A 13,483-nucleotide genomic window follows, 5' to 3' on the forward strand; every position below is an offset into this window, starting at 1 on the left:
TTTGAGAAAAAAGATGCAGCATGCAGCAGATATCCTCCATTGAGGATTCCGCAGTCAAATGCTGTCCCGAATCCCAGGGGACCTCCTCAGGCCTCTGGTCTGTGACCATAGAAACGCAAGATCACATGACACTTAGAGGGTGTTGTTTTCCTGGAAATGCAGAGATCATTACCATTTAAAACTGATCACTTGGAAATTTGCAGTACATGTGCCCTTGGCCCTGGAATGTACCAGGCAAGGCAAGTACAACTGCATCAACATGACTGAATTATGGCCCGTTTCTGGATATAGCTACTTGATGACTATTGGTTAGGGAAGGCAATGCAGTTGACGGTTTAAATTCCCTTTGGAATGTCATAGCAAGACGCTGTGAACAGGCAGGTGTGTAAAGGGACAAAGTGAATCAAACTTGTCACGCAGCAGCCTACTATAGTCAGGCACATCCAATCATATCTTATATCCAAATCTCCTTTGGCACGACCCGTGGGTATGTCCACCTTCCTAATTACTTGCCTGTAGGTAAATGCCCCTGTCGAAGTACTTACACACTTGAAGATTGATGCCCTCAGCACGGGGCGGCACAGTGGTTAACACTGCTGCCTCACAGCGCCAGGGACCTGGGTTCAATTCCATCCTTGGGTCACTGTCTGTGTGAAGTTTGCACATTCTCCCTGTGTCTACGTGGGTTTCCTCAGGGCGCTCCGGTTTCCTCCCACAATCCAAAGATGTGTGGGTTAGGTTGATTGGCCATGCTAAATTTCTTGTCAGAGTAAATAAGTGGGGTTACGGGGATAGGGCCTAGGTGGGATTGTGGTCGGTGCAGACACGATGGGCCAAATGCCCTCCTTCTGCAATGTGGAGTTTCTATGATTCTATGCCCTGCCTCACCAGCAGGACAAACTGACAGCACTATGTTCTTCAGTTGGGATGGAGAAGCCCTGTGAGTCCTCAAGGTTGATTCCATAGTCATGAAGTTTCCAGGAGTCAGGTCAAACGTGAGCAAGGAAGATTGCAGCTTGTTGTGGAGCAACCGCTCCTCCGTAGCGAAATGAATTAGTTCTCCTCCATGTTGTCGAACATTTGAAGGAAACAATGAAGGCAGCATGACACAGAATGTACAACTGCTGAGGCCGTCAATCTTCAACAGCATAGGTATGTCAACAGGGGCATTTACCTATAGGGAAGTACTTAGCAAGGTGGACAAATCCTGAAGCATATAGCTGATAAACTGGGCCTGCAGCAGCTCATGAAGGAACTGAAATGAGAAAATTTACCTGACCCTTGTTCTCAACAATCTAATGGTGGCCTTATGTCTGTCTATGCCAATATGTAGTGACTGCCAGACCTTGTGGAAATAAAGTCCCACCTTTACAATCGGACCACCTTCCATCGTGTTGCATAGCACTACCACTGTGCAAAATAGGATAGAATCAATCAAGATCTAACGACTCAAAAAGTGGGTGTCCATTAGGCTCTGTTGGCAATCAGCAGCATCAACATTGTATTCAAAAACAACCTCATGTCTCGGTATATCATGAAGACAGAGGAGGATCCCTGGTTAATGTGAAGTATGGAGGAGATTAGAATGAACAGCACCAGATGGACCTAACAATGAGTTTCCAACCAGGCGATCCTGCAGCACAAGGTTATGTGTCAGATACCAGAATCAAATTGCTTTAAATAGAGCCAAAGAAATCCCACAACTAATTGTGAACAAGGTTGATTTTTTTTTCAATGGGCCTAGCAATGATCCCAGCCATAAACAAAATACTGCGGATGCTGGAAATATGAAATAAGAATAGAAAATTCTGGATAAATTCAGTCGTCCGACAGCATCTGTGCAGGTGTTAATATTTTGAGTCGATATGAACCTTTGACAGAACTGAAGAGGGATAGAAATTGATGAATTATATACTTGGAGAGGAGAGTGGGGCACCACCCTCTGCTGAAGAGCCAAAAGACTCGAAACGTTTGTTGGAATTTTACCAAACGGAGAATGCCGTTCTGCGAGGTAAAATTCTGGCCAATACTCTGCTTTGTCTTCTTACATATGCTGCCAAACCTACCGACCTTATTTCCAGCATCCTCCCCTATTATTCTGTAAGCTTTTATTGCATTTGTAATTGTCACTATTGGTAATGAATGATAAGGAGATGGCATACAATTGCAAAACGTGGACTCTTTTAGTGGTTTAGCCCCCTTGCCTGTTACTTCTAAATTGATGGGATTAAATGGAGTGAAATCAACCGTGTCCAATTTGGTGAAAGTGTCCTCATGTGCATCTGAAGTGTTCGCGTTCCAGATAAAATGAATCAATTGAGCTCCTCTTGCGAGAAGGAATACACTACAAACCTGTGGCCAATTCATCAACTATTCTATTCCTGATAATTGGTCTTGGAAAAAGAAACATATCACTGGCACCTTCAGCGTATATTTCTGTTTGACCTGAGTATGTGTGTGTTTGTGTATGTATGTGTGTTTGTGTTCGTGTATGTATGTGTGCATCTGCGTATGTGTGTGTGCAACACCGTGATTAAATCTGTATAAATCTGACATGGAAGTGCTGTGGCTGACTATATGTGTGTGAAATGAGAAATTCCGAGCTGACATAACGTTCAACTTGTTGTTGATGAAGAAGAAAGAATGAAAACTATAACATACACTGTCGGTTTTAACATGTGTTCAATATTAATGGTCAAGAAAATTTCATTAAAAGCAAGAATAGATATACCAGAAAATAAAAGTTGGGGATTTAACGTGTCAAAAGTACCTAACTGAGAACAAGGAACAGGAATAGGTCACCCCGTCCCTCAAGCCTGCTCTGCTATTCAACAAGGTTATGGCTGATCCGGTAGCAAACTTAAATCTTCATCCCATCTAACCCAGATAACCTATCACTCCCTTTACATATCGAGAACCAATCCAACATTGCCTTTAAAGTATTCCAACACTCTGCTTCCACCACCCTTTCAGGAACAGTTCCAAAACTCACGGTTCTCAGAGAAAAACAATCGCCTAATTTCTGTTTTAAATGGGTGGCCCTTAAATTTTAACAACGACCCTCGTCCCAATTTCTCCCATAGGAAGAAACATCCTCTCTACACCCATCCTGTCAAAAGCTTTCAGGATCGTATATAATTTTATCAAATCGCCTCTTAATCTTCTATGAAGGCCACTTCAGAATTACGCTTGTCCATTAGTGTGTGATGTGACTGTTTTATTGAACGGAAGCAATAGCTGTGATGCCAACTCCCAGAGGAATCCTACCAATTAATTAGGATATTAAAAGAAAAAGGTTTGAAAATGTACACGTGGCACTTCAGCTGTTTTTGCTGTGAGATTTGCATCTCTCGTGGGATGAAAAGTATTCCACGTGACAATTGTTTCGAAACTTAACTGTGTCACGAGACTTTTGGATTATAAACGAGAGCGTGACCTGAACGCATCTCAGCTGTGTCTCCCAACAGTTTTGCCACTGTTCCGCGAGTATGGAACGTGCAATACTTACTCAGGTACAAGAAATTTATTACCCTATCCTTGCACTACTTGGTGTTCCTGGTAAGTTATATTCTCAGTAAGCATTTAGCTTTACCAGTATTTTACTGTACGAGCATTTTCTGCTTGTGTAATTATGACATAGTATCAAATTGCCTGTTCATTAAAATTAATGAAATATTGCTGCCTCACAGTGCCAGAGACCCGGGCTCAATTCCACCTTTGGATGACTGTGTGGAGTTTACACATTCTCCCAGTGTCTGCGTGTGTTTTCTCTTGATGCTCCTGTTTCCTCCCAAAGTCCAAAGATGTGCAGGTTAGATGGAATTAATGATGTAATTATGTGGGGTTACAGGGATTCAGTCAGAGAGTCCGTGCAGAATAGATAGGCCGAATAGCCTCCTTCTGCAATGTAGAAGTTCTATGAGTGAGTTGCATTAAACTAATATTCCATAAACTTTCTAAATTAGCAAACTCGTCAAATTACTTCTCCTGCAAGTTTCTACAGAATTGTGTATTTATTAAGTTGGCGCCGTGGATCCTTGTTGCGAGGTAGCGACCTTATTGTCACTGCATCTTGCAATGGTCGTTCAGTGGTCATTCCACCAGTAGCGAGTCAACTTGATATTTCATAATGTAAAATGAGTGGGAGCATACATGGCCTGATTTTTTTTAAAATTCACTTGTATTTGACCTGCAAGCAATTTAACCTTAACTTGTGACCAGTGTGTAATGGCGCATATAACAGATCTCGTCCATTCCAATTGATTCATATTAATCAGAGTTTCCAAATTGGCTGTTCTATTTCATCATTCCTATAACATAAGAGTATTAGATCGAACTGGGAATAGAGTTGACATCAGATGAAATGTTGCGACCTGAAACGATGTCGCCAGTCCCGCTCAGCATTTCCTGCATCTTCTGTGTTTTGTTTTATTTCGGAAGGTGAAAATCGATGCAGCCTGTGCAATTCGTGCCGAATCACAAGTACGTTTTGGAAATCCCTACATCTTCCTTGATTGGCTGCTGCATTGCACGTGTCGAAAGGTGATTGAAGTAGTCAGACATTTTTGAATACAAGACTTCTGCAGTAATTGCAATGTGCTCCAATGAAGGGCAAATCGGATACTTAAAGCTGCCGAGGGGTGGCGCGTTTTAAGTCTTTGGGTACGTGGAGGTGCCCGACAATTCAGTTTGAATTAATTTAAATTACTCTAACCCAGAACCTTTAGCACTTTTGGACTTGCATTGGGGTCAAACATTAGAATCTCTACCGGGTTCTCTAACTGCATTTGCTTAAAGGACAGGATCAACTCAAACTAAAGTTGACACTACACGGTAAAGTGAAGATTTGTTTGAGTTAACAAATATTTTTTTTTAAAGTATTCGTGTCACAAGTAGGCTTACATTAACACTGCAATGAAGTTTCTGTGAAAATCCCATGGTCGCCTGTCCGGGTCCGCTGAGGGAGAATTTAACATGGCCAGCGCACCGAACCAGCACGTCTTTTGGAATCTGGGAGGAAACTGGAGCATCCGGAGGAAACCCACGCAAACAAGGAGAATCTGCAGACTGCACACAGACAGTGATCCAAGCTGGGAAACGAACACGGCTCCCTGGCTTTGTGAGGCAGGGTGTGCCACTGTGTTGGTGAAAAGACTGTTGTGGATGTTGTCAACTTTTTAAAGAAGTTTGACAAAGTGACACATTAAAGGGTGGTTTACAAAATTGAGGCCGATGGAATAGGAGGATTTAAAAAAGAGAGATAATTAGACAGAAAACAGTGAGTCGATGGAGATTTTTTTCATCTTTGAATCTCGTCGATCGTAGTGTTTCCAAAGTGCCAGTGCTGGAACCACTGCTGTTGTTTTGCTATTTATAAATGACTTAGATGGTGGAATATGGAGACAAATTATAAACTTTGCCAATTATACCAAACGTGTAAGAGTAGCATATAATGAGAAAGATGCCTGAAACATAGCATAGATAGGACGGCAGAGTGGGCAGCCAAATATCTAACTAAATACTGAAAAGTGTGCAATGATGCAATTTGGCAGAATGGATGCTGTGACGTGATATAGACTTGGTGGTGCAGTTCTTAAGAGTGCCAATTGACATTGATCTTTGAAGGTGGAAAATATACTCAGAGTGAACATCAAGGCACATGGGACCTATATTTCAGAACAGGACTGAACTGGCAAATCAGGTGAAGGGCTAAGTCAACAGAGATGCAGTGGTGGACATTTAAGGGGATATTTCAGACTACACGGAATAGATACAATCCAATGACAAAGAGAAATTCGAAGTGACGGACTGCTAACCAAAAAGAAATAAAGCAAGTATGAAAGTTAGAGAAAAGCATAGAATTACACAAAGATCAGGGGCAGGAGGAAGATTGGACTAAATATTAAAAAAGGTAAATTATGACTGAATTTTAATAAGGGATATTAGTAGAAGAGCTTGAAATATGAAAAGATAGTAAGATCTTGTCTTTTTATATTTAAATAATAAGAAAAGTGGTCCAATAAATAGTGTGGGAACTGATAATGGAAAATAAAGAGATGGCAGATGTATTTGGCATCGGCCTTCACTGTCGAGGATACAAGTAACATCCCAGGGATAGCTGTCAATCCGAAAATGGGAGGGAGGAAGTGAAGAAGATTACAATTGTGCGCTGAGCAAGCTGTTGGAGCTGCAGCATGATGATTTCCCAGATGCTGGCGGATTTCATCCTAATGTCTTAAAGGAAGTGACGATGAGATAGTTGATGCATTGATTTTAGCTTTTCAAATTCCCTAGATTTGTGGAAGGTAGCATTAGATTGGAAAATAGCCAATGTAACACCTTTTCATCTAAAGGGCAGGGTGACAAAGAAAAATCTGTAATACAGTTGTCATCACAGAAGTTATAAGAACATAAGAACTAGGAGCAGGAGTGGGCCATCTGGCCCCTCGAGCCTGCTCCGCCATTCAATAAGATCATGGCTGATCTTTTCGTGGACTCAGCTCCACTTACCCGCCCGCTCATCATAACCCTTGATTCCTTTACTGTTCAAAAATTTATCTATCCTTGCCTTAAAAACATTCAATGAGGTAGCCTCAACTGCTTCACTGGGCAGGGAATTCCACAGATTCACAACCCTTTGTGTGAAGTTCCTCCTCAACTCAGTCCTAAATCTGCTTCCCCTTATTTTGAGGCTATGCCCCCTAGTTTTAGTTTCATCTGCCAGTGGAAACAACTTCCTTGCTTCTATCTTATCTATTCCCTTCATAATCTTATATTTCTATAAGACCTCCCCTCATTCTTCTGAATTCCAATGAGTATATCCTCAGTCTACTCAGTCTCTCCTCATAAGCCAACCCTCTCAACTCCGGATTCAACCTAATGAATCTCCTCTGCACCCCCTCCAGTGCCAGTATATCCTTTCTCAAGTAAGGAGACCAAATTTGTGCACAGTACTCCAGGTGTGGCCTCACCAGCACCTTATACAGCTGCAACATAATCTCGCTGTTTTTAAACTCCATCCCTCTAGCAATGAAGGATAAAATTACATTTGCCGCCTTAATTACCTGCAAACCGACTCCTTGAGATTCCTGCATAAGGACACCTCTGCACAGCAACATGTTGCAATTTTTTACCATTTAAATAATAGTCCATTTTGCTGCTGTTCCTACCAAAATGGATGACCTCACATTTACCAACATTGTACTCCATCTGCCAGACCCTCGTCCATTCACTTAGATTATCTATATCCTTTTGCAGACTTTCAGCGTCCTCTACACACTTTGCTCTTCCACCCATCTTAGTGTCATCTGCGAATTTTGGCACATTAAACTTGGTCCCCAACTCCAAATCATCTATGTAAATCATAAACAATTGCGGTCCCAACTGCACATGTAATGTTCTCAAAGAATTCCACCAAATTAGTCAAACATGACCGGCCCTTTATGAATCCATGCTCCGTCTTACCAATGGGACAATTTGTATCCAGATGTCTTGGTATTACTTCCTTGATGATAGATTCAAGCATTTTCCCTGCTACAGAAGTTAAGCTAACCGGCCTATAGTTACCTGCCTTTTGTCTTCCCCCTTTTTTAAACAGTGGCGTCACATTTGCTGTTTTCCAGTCTGCTGGAACCACCCCAGAGTCCAGCGAATTTTGATAAATTACCACTAGTGCATTTGCTATTTCTCCCGCCATCTCTTTCAGTACCCTGGGATGCATTCCATCAGGACCAGGAGACTTGTCTACCTTTAGCCCCATTAACACTACCTCTTTCGTGATAATGATAGTTTCTAGGTTCTCACCTGCCATAGCCTTCCTGTCATCAGGTTTTGGCATGTTATTTGTGTCTTCCACTGAAGACTGACACAAAATACCTGTTCAATGCCTCAGCCATTTTCTCATTTCCAGTTATTACATCCCCTTCTTGTCCTTTAAAGGACCAATGTTTACTTTCGCCACTCTTTTTTTTATATAGTTGTAGAAAATTTGCTATCTGTTATATTCTTAGCTAGTTTACACTCATAATCCATCTGACCTTTCTTTATAGCTTTTTTCGTTGCTTTCTGCTGACCTTTAAAGATTTCCCAATCCTCTAGGTTCCCACTAATCTTTGCCACTTTGTATGCATTTTCCTTCAATTTGACACCCTGCTTTATTTCCTTTGATATCCATGGCTGATTATCTATTTTTCTACAGTACAGAAGGAAACTGTTAGAACAAATTATTGAAGTCATCTTGCAGAGCACTTAAAGTGCTAGATTATCTGAGAGTCAACATGGTTTTGTGAGAAGGAAATCAATTTGACCAATTTATTGGAGTTCTTGGAAAGAATAGCATGTGTTGTGGATCAAGGGGAGCCAGTCGATGTGCAGTTCTTAAATTTCCAGAAATAATTTGACAAGTTGCCATATCAAAGATTATTATGGAAATAAAAACTCATGGGGTAGGTAGTAACATATGGGCATGCATAGAAAATTAGCTAGCTGACAGGAATCAGTGCGTTTGGGTGGCATGGTGGCACAGTGGTTAGCACTGCTGCCTCACAGTGCCAGGGACCCAAATTCAATTCCGGCCTTGGATGACTGTCTGTGTGGTGTTTGCACATTCTCCCTGTGTCTGCATGGGTTTCCTCCTGGTGTGCTGATTTCCTCCCACAGTCCAAAGATGTGTGGTTTAGATGGATTGGCCATGTTAAATTGCCACTTAGCAACCCAAGATGCATACATTACAGGGATTAGTGGGGTAAATAAATGGGGTACGAGGGCAGGGCCCAGGTGGGATCCTCTGTCAGAGTTGGTGCAGACTCATAGTCCAAATGACCACCTTCTGTACTGTAGGCATACTACCAACGTATCATTTTCTGATTGACAAGATGGAACGATTGGTGTGCCATAGCGATCAATACTGGGCCTCAAACTTCCACAATTTAAGTAAATTGCTTGGATGAAGGAACCAAAGGTACGGTTGCTAAACTTGCTGGTAAAACAAAAAGGTAGGAAAGTGAATTGCAAAGGGGACATAGCAGGCTACAAAGGGATGTAAAGTTGTTAACTGGGTTGGCAAAGAGTAGGCAATTAGAGTATCATGTAGAAAAATGTGAAATTGTCCATTTTGGCAGGAGAAATATAAAAGGAGCAAGTTACTTAAATGAGAGATTGCAGAGGGATTTGGGTGTGCTAGCATATAAATCATGAAAGCTTAACGTGCAAATATTGCAAATAATTGAGAAAACTAATAGGATGCTGTGCTTTATTGTGAGTAGAATTTAATATGAATGTAAGCAGGTTATGCTTCAGTTGTACAGGCTATTGTGAGACAGCATTTGGAGTATTATGTACAATATTGGTCACCTTCTTCAAGGAAAGGTGTAAACAAAATCAGTTCAGAGGTTTTATGAGACTGACATCGAGAATGGACACTTTTCCTTTGTAGGAAAGTTAGACAGACTAGGCTTAGAACTGATCCTTCAAGTCTTTGGGGATTGACTGGATTGTACTTCAGGGAACTAACAGGAACTTGATGGGCTAAAGTATCTCTGTACTGTAAAGATTTCTGGCTCTAGAAGTGTTGTTTTTGAAATATTGACAAATAGAGCTTGAGAGAATTTGTAAACAAGTTGTTAATTTTATGAAGATACTGCAATAAAATATGAATTCATTGATTTGTCTAAAGTTGCCTGAAGGGAAAAGATAATAAATGAGAGCTCGATTTCAGTATCAGGACACCTTTTTAGATTTTTTTTCGTGGTAATTCCAGCACTAAATGTTTCGCGAATGGTTAAATAGTTATGTTCCCTCAGAATTTCTCCTTTTAACTAGGCAGAGGGTAAATGTTTTGAGTGAAGAAAAACTCCAGACTAATTGTTGCAATTTATCATGTGCAATTTATTTTTTCAAATCTATATTGCTGATTTATTTCACTGCTTCTGCAATTTCAGCCAACCTTTTAACCATTGTGATCCTTTCCCGGGGGAAATGTGGCCTCTCCAAATGCATCACTGTTTACTTGGTTTCCATGGCAGCGACAGATCTACTTGTCCTGATTGTTGACGTGATCCTGTATGAGATGAATGAAATCTATTTTCCAGATTCCTTCCTGGACATCACTCCTGTCTGCAGTCTGAATTTCTTCTTAATTTTTGCTTCTATTGAATGTTCCGTCTGGCTAACTGTAGCTTTCACCTTTGACCGATTTGTTGCCATTTGTTGGCAAAAATTAAGAACACAATATTGCACTGAAAAAACTGCGGGAGTGGTTGTAGCGACAATATGTGGGCTGAGCATTCTGGAAAACTTCCCGATTTACTTTACGTTTAAACCTAGCATAATAATCGACAATGTATTATGGTTCTGCAATGTAAAGTTAAGCCTCTATACTGAACCTATATGGGTTACATTTTTGTGGGTTGACATCGCTTTAATGCCTTTTATTCCCTTCCTCTTGATTCTGATGCTCAATGGCCTGACCATCAGGCACATTGTGCTGACAAGCAAGATTAGAAGAAGTCTCCGGAACAGTGACAACGACCCAGAAATGGACAACCGGAGGAAATCCATTGTTTTACTGTTGGCCATATCTGGCAGCTTTATACTATTATGGTTGGTAACTTTTATTCATTATATCTGTGTACAGATTATGGAAATTCAATACCTGCACACAGACTATAGTAATCCTTTCACCATTATGGAGCAAACAGGATATATGCTGCAGCATTTGAGTTCCTGCTCAAATACCATTATTTACGCAGTGTCCCAGACTAAATTCAGAGAGGAGTTAAAGAACCTGTTTAAATATCCAGTAACTCTAATTATTAAGAGAAATGATGTTATGCTCTGAGTTTAACAATAGCTGTCTAATTAAAGTGACACATACTTCCACTTTAATTGTGCAAAATAGACAAGAGCGGATCAGATATGCTACTCCACGTAATTCTCGTTTTCATGACGTGCAAAGTCGGGTGGAATGCCTAATAAGCGACCAATCTGTTGACCCCGATCGAGTGGAACATTCCTCTCTGGAAAACGTGGAATCAATGGACCGAAAGTTTGCAGTTATGCCCCACTCTGATGTTTAACATTTTCACTTCAAGTGTTCCCTGAATCCATTCGCAGCTTGCAACATTTTAACAGTTCCACTTGACTTTCTGGAGATGCCTTTGCTCACTTGCCTGGTGTCTCAAACACATTTTGCATAGTGGCCAGAAGTTAAGCCACGCGTATTGTACTAATTCCCATTGTAATCGTAGAGTTAGCAGTAGAACCATAGAAACCCTACAGTGCAGAAAGAGGCCATTTGGCCCATCGAGTCTACACCGACCACAATCCCACCCGGCCCTACCCCCATGTCCCTACATATTTACCCTCTAACCTATGCATCTCAGGACACGAAGGGGCAATTTTTAGCATGGCCAATCAACCTAACCGGTGCATCTTTGGACTGTGGGAGGAAACCGGAGCGCCGGGAGAATGTGCAAACTCCACACAGTGATCCAAGCTGGGAATCGAACTCGGGTCCCTGGAGCTATGAAGCAGTAGTGATAACCACTGCTACCGTGCCGTCCATAGAAGTGTCACATTGGCATTGCCCCCTCTCAGTTATAGGGCTGAATTGATCTTCGGGTATTGTGGACGCAGCTGGTGAACTGAGTCTGTGGAAAGGATGATATCCCCGCTGTACATCCAATGATTTAATAGAATTCCCATATCCAATGTTCCAGCACGCAAGAGAAGACTGTTATATCAGACCAATGTTCAAGCTTCTGCTAATAAGGAATGTATCAATATTCACAAAACATATTTTAATTGCCAGTGTTGTAGGGAAATATCCCTTTACCAGTGCAGAATAGAAGTTGAGTCGCAAATCAAGGTTCAAAGCGTGTCTTTATTGTACAATTACTGGGATCCCAGGGAGACCCCCGTAGCCAGCTCAGAAACAGTGGCTTGGCCACGTTGATCTCAATTAAATCACATCAGCTCTGGATCTTTATAGGGATCCAAAATTCGCGCGGGAACATTTGATTATGCCTTTTTTTACACAATGTATAAAGTGGTCTGTCAGTTTCAAAAAGTCCCTAGGAAGTTTCATGGATTAGCATTTGTATGGTGTGTGTTCGTGTTAATGGGATTACTTGGTCCTGCCCCGGTGTCTAAATGCGTTTCCCATTACCATCTCTATGTGTCCTCTTATTTAAATTGATCCTATTGTTCCGTGTCTGTGTTTCCTGCTTGTGAGATTGAGTGTTAATGTCATCCTGTCCTGTTGGGTGTCTGGGGTATTTCATTCTTAACCTTTTATCCTTATCTCTTAGTTTATCAGATTTTTATGTCTGCCTTGGCCGAATTGGTAATATTTCAGTGATAGCTTGGTTTTGATAACCCACTCTCTGTCTCGTTTCATAGGGATCTTGATCGTCCTTGGCCAGTTTAAAATGCAGCTATGCGCTGTTGCTAGGCAGATTAGGGATCTTCCGTAGTTTCTGAAATTCGTGAGTCTCTCAGCTGTGCAGGGGGAGACCCGATCGAATATCCATCCGGGGGTGCCCCTCTGCATTGTTGGCCCGTTATGAGTGGTGCCAATTAGTCCAATAAAAATATGTTTGATGATACAAATATGGTTTTCTGGAAAATTTCCTCCTTCACCAGAAATGCATTAATTCCGCATTGTGCTCATGTAATATGTAGCAGCAGTTTATACAATTGTAGATTTGAATTTGCAATGTTTCCTTCAATATTAAGGGAAGGAATAATCGTTAATAAAATGATGGAAGCATAAAGCGTGTGCTACGTGTTTATACAAGTGCCCTCGATTATGTCATAAAACGATTGATTTTCTGATTACTTTCAATGTGTCCTTGGTTCCAATTCAACTCTGCCGTTTAATCCTCTCGCAGGTATTGCTTAGACAGCATTGTACTCTAGAAAATGAAAAATAAGTGTTAGACAGTATCGGGGTGATTGCGCGGAGCAGTGTAATGAATGAAGTCATGTCTATTTCCAATTTTTGATGGTTCAGCGAGATAGCTCTTTAGTTAACTGCACCAGTGTGATTACCAAAGTGGTCGCTTCCCAATCTTTCAGTCAATTCGATCAAGCTGTTCAGTTTAGCACATTCTTCTGTGAGAATATGTCTGAGATCGTGCTAAGTGGGGATAACTGAAACGTAGGCGAACATAATGCCCTGTGAAGACTCTGTCAGCTAACACCCTGAGGTGGCCGCACATTTGCGAACAAGTTGATACTCTACCCCTTTTGGACCCGGCAATGTTGATCATAATTCTCCCCACCACAACCAGAACATCAGGCCCTTCCCACTTCCATTGTCTATGCCATCAACCCCAATGTCAGTCATCATTTGGAACACTTGTCCACTCCTCCATCAACCGAGTCCCTAACTATCGCCCACAACCCTGACTCGCCCTTTCCAGTTACATGTCTCCATGCAAAGTCATGATGTGGAGATGCCGGTGTTGGACTGGGGTAAACA

General features: G+C 41.5%; 1 protein-coding gene across 1 annotated transcript in view; it reads right to left on the minus strand.

The window, feature by feature from the left end:
• Positions 1-11,862: 11,862 nt before the first annotated feature.
• The window catches only part of LOC144496972 (class I histocompatibility antigen, F10 alpha chain-like), a 35,243-nt gene continuing 33,622 nt past the window's right edge, over positions 11,863-13,483 (minus strand). The window contains exon 6 of the mRNA XM_078217631.1: positions 11,863-12,914. Coding sequence (XP_078073757.1) covers positions 12,898-12,914 — 17 coding nt within the window. The 3' untranslated portion in view covers positions 11,863-12,897. The remainder of the gene's footprint in view (positions 12,915-13,483) is intronic.

The sequence above is a fragment of the Mustelus asterias genome, chromosome 8 (assembly GCF_964213995.1).
Source record: "Mustelus asterias chromosome 8, sMusAst1.hap1.1, whole genome shotgun sequence".
Taxonomy (NCBI): domain Eukaryota; kingdom Metazoa; phylum Chordata; class Chondrichthyes; order Carcharhiniformes; family Triakidae; genus Mustelus; species Mustelus asterias.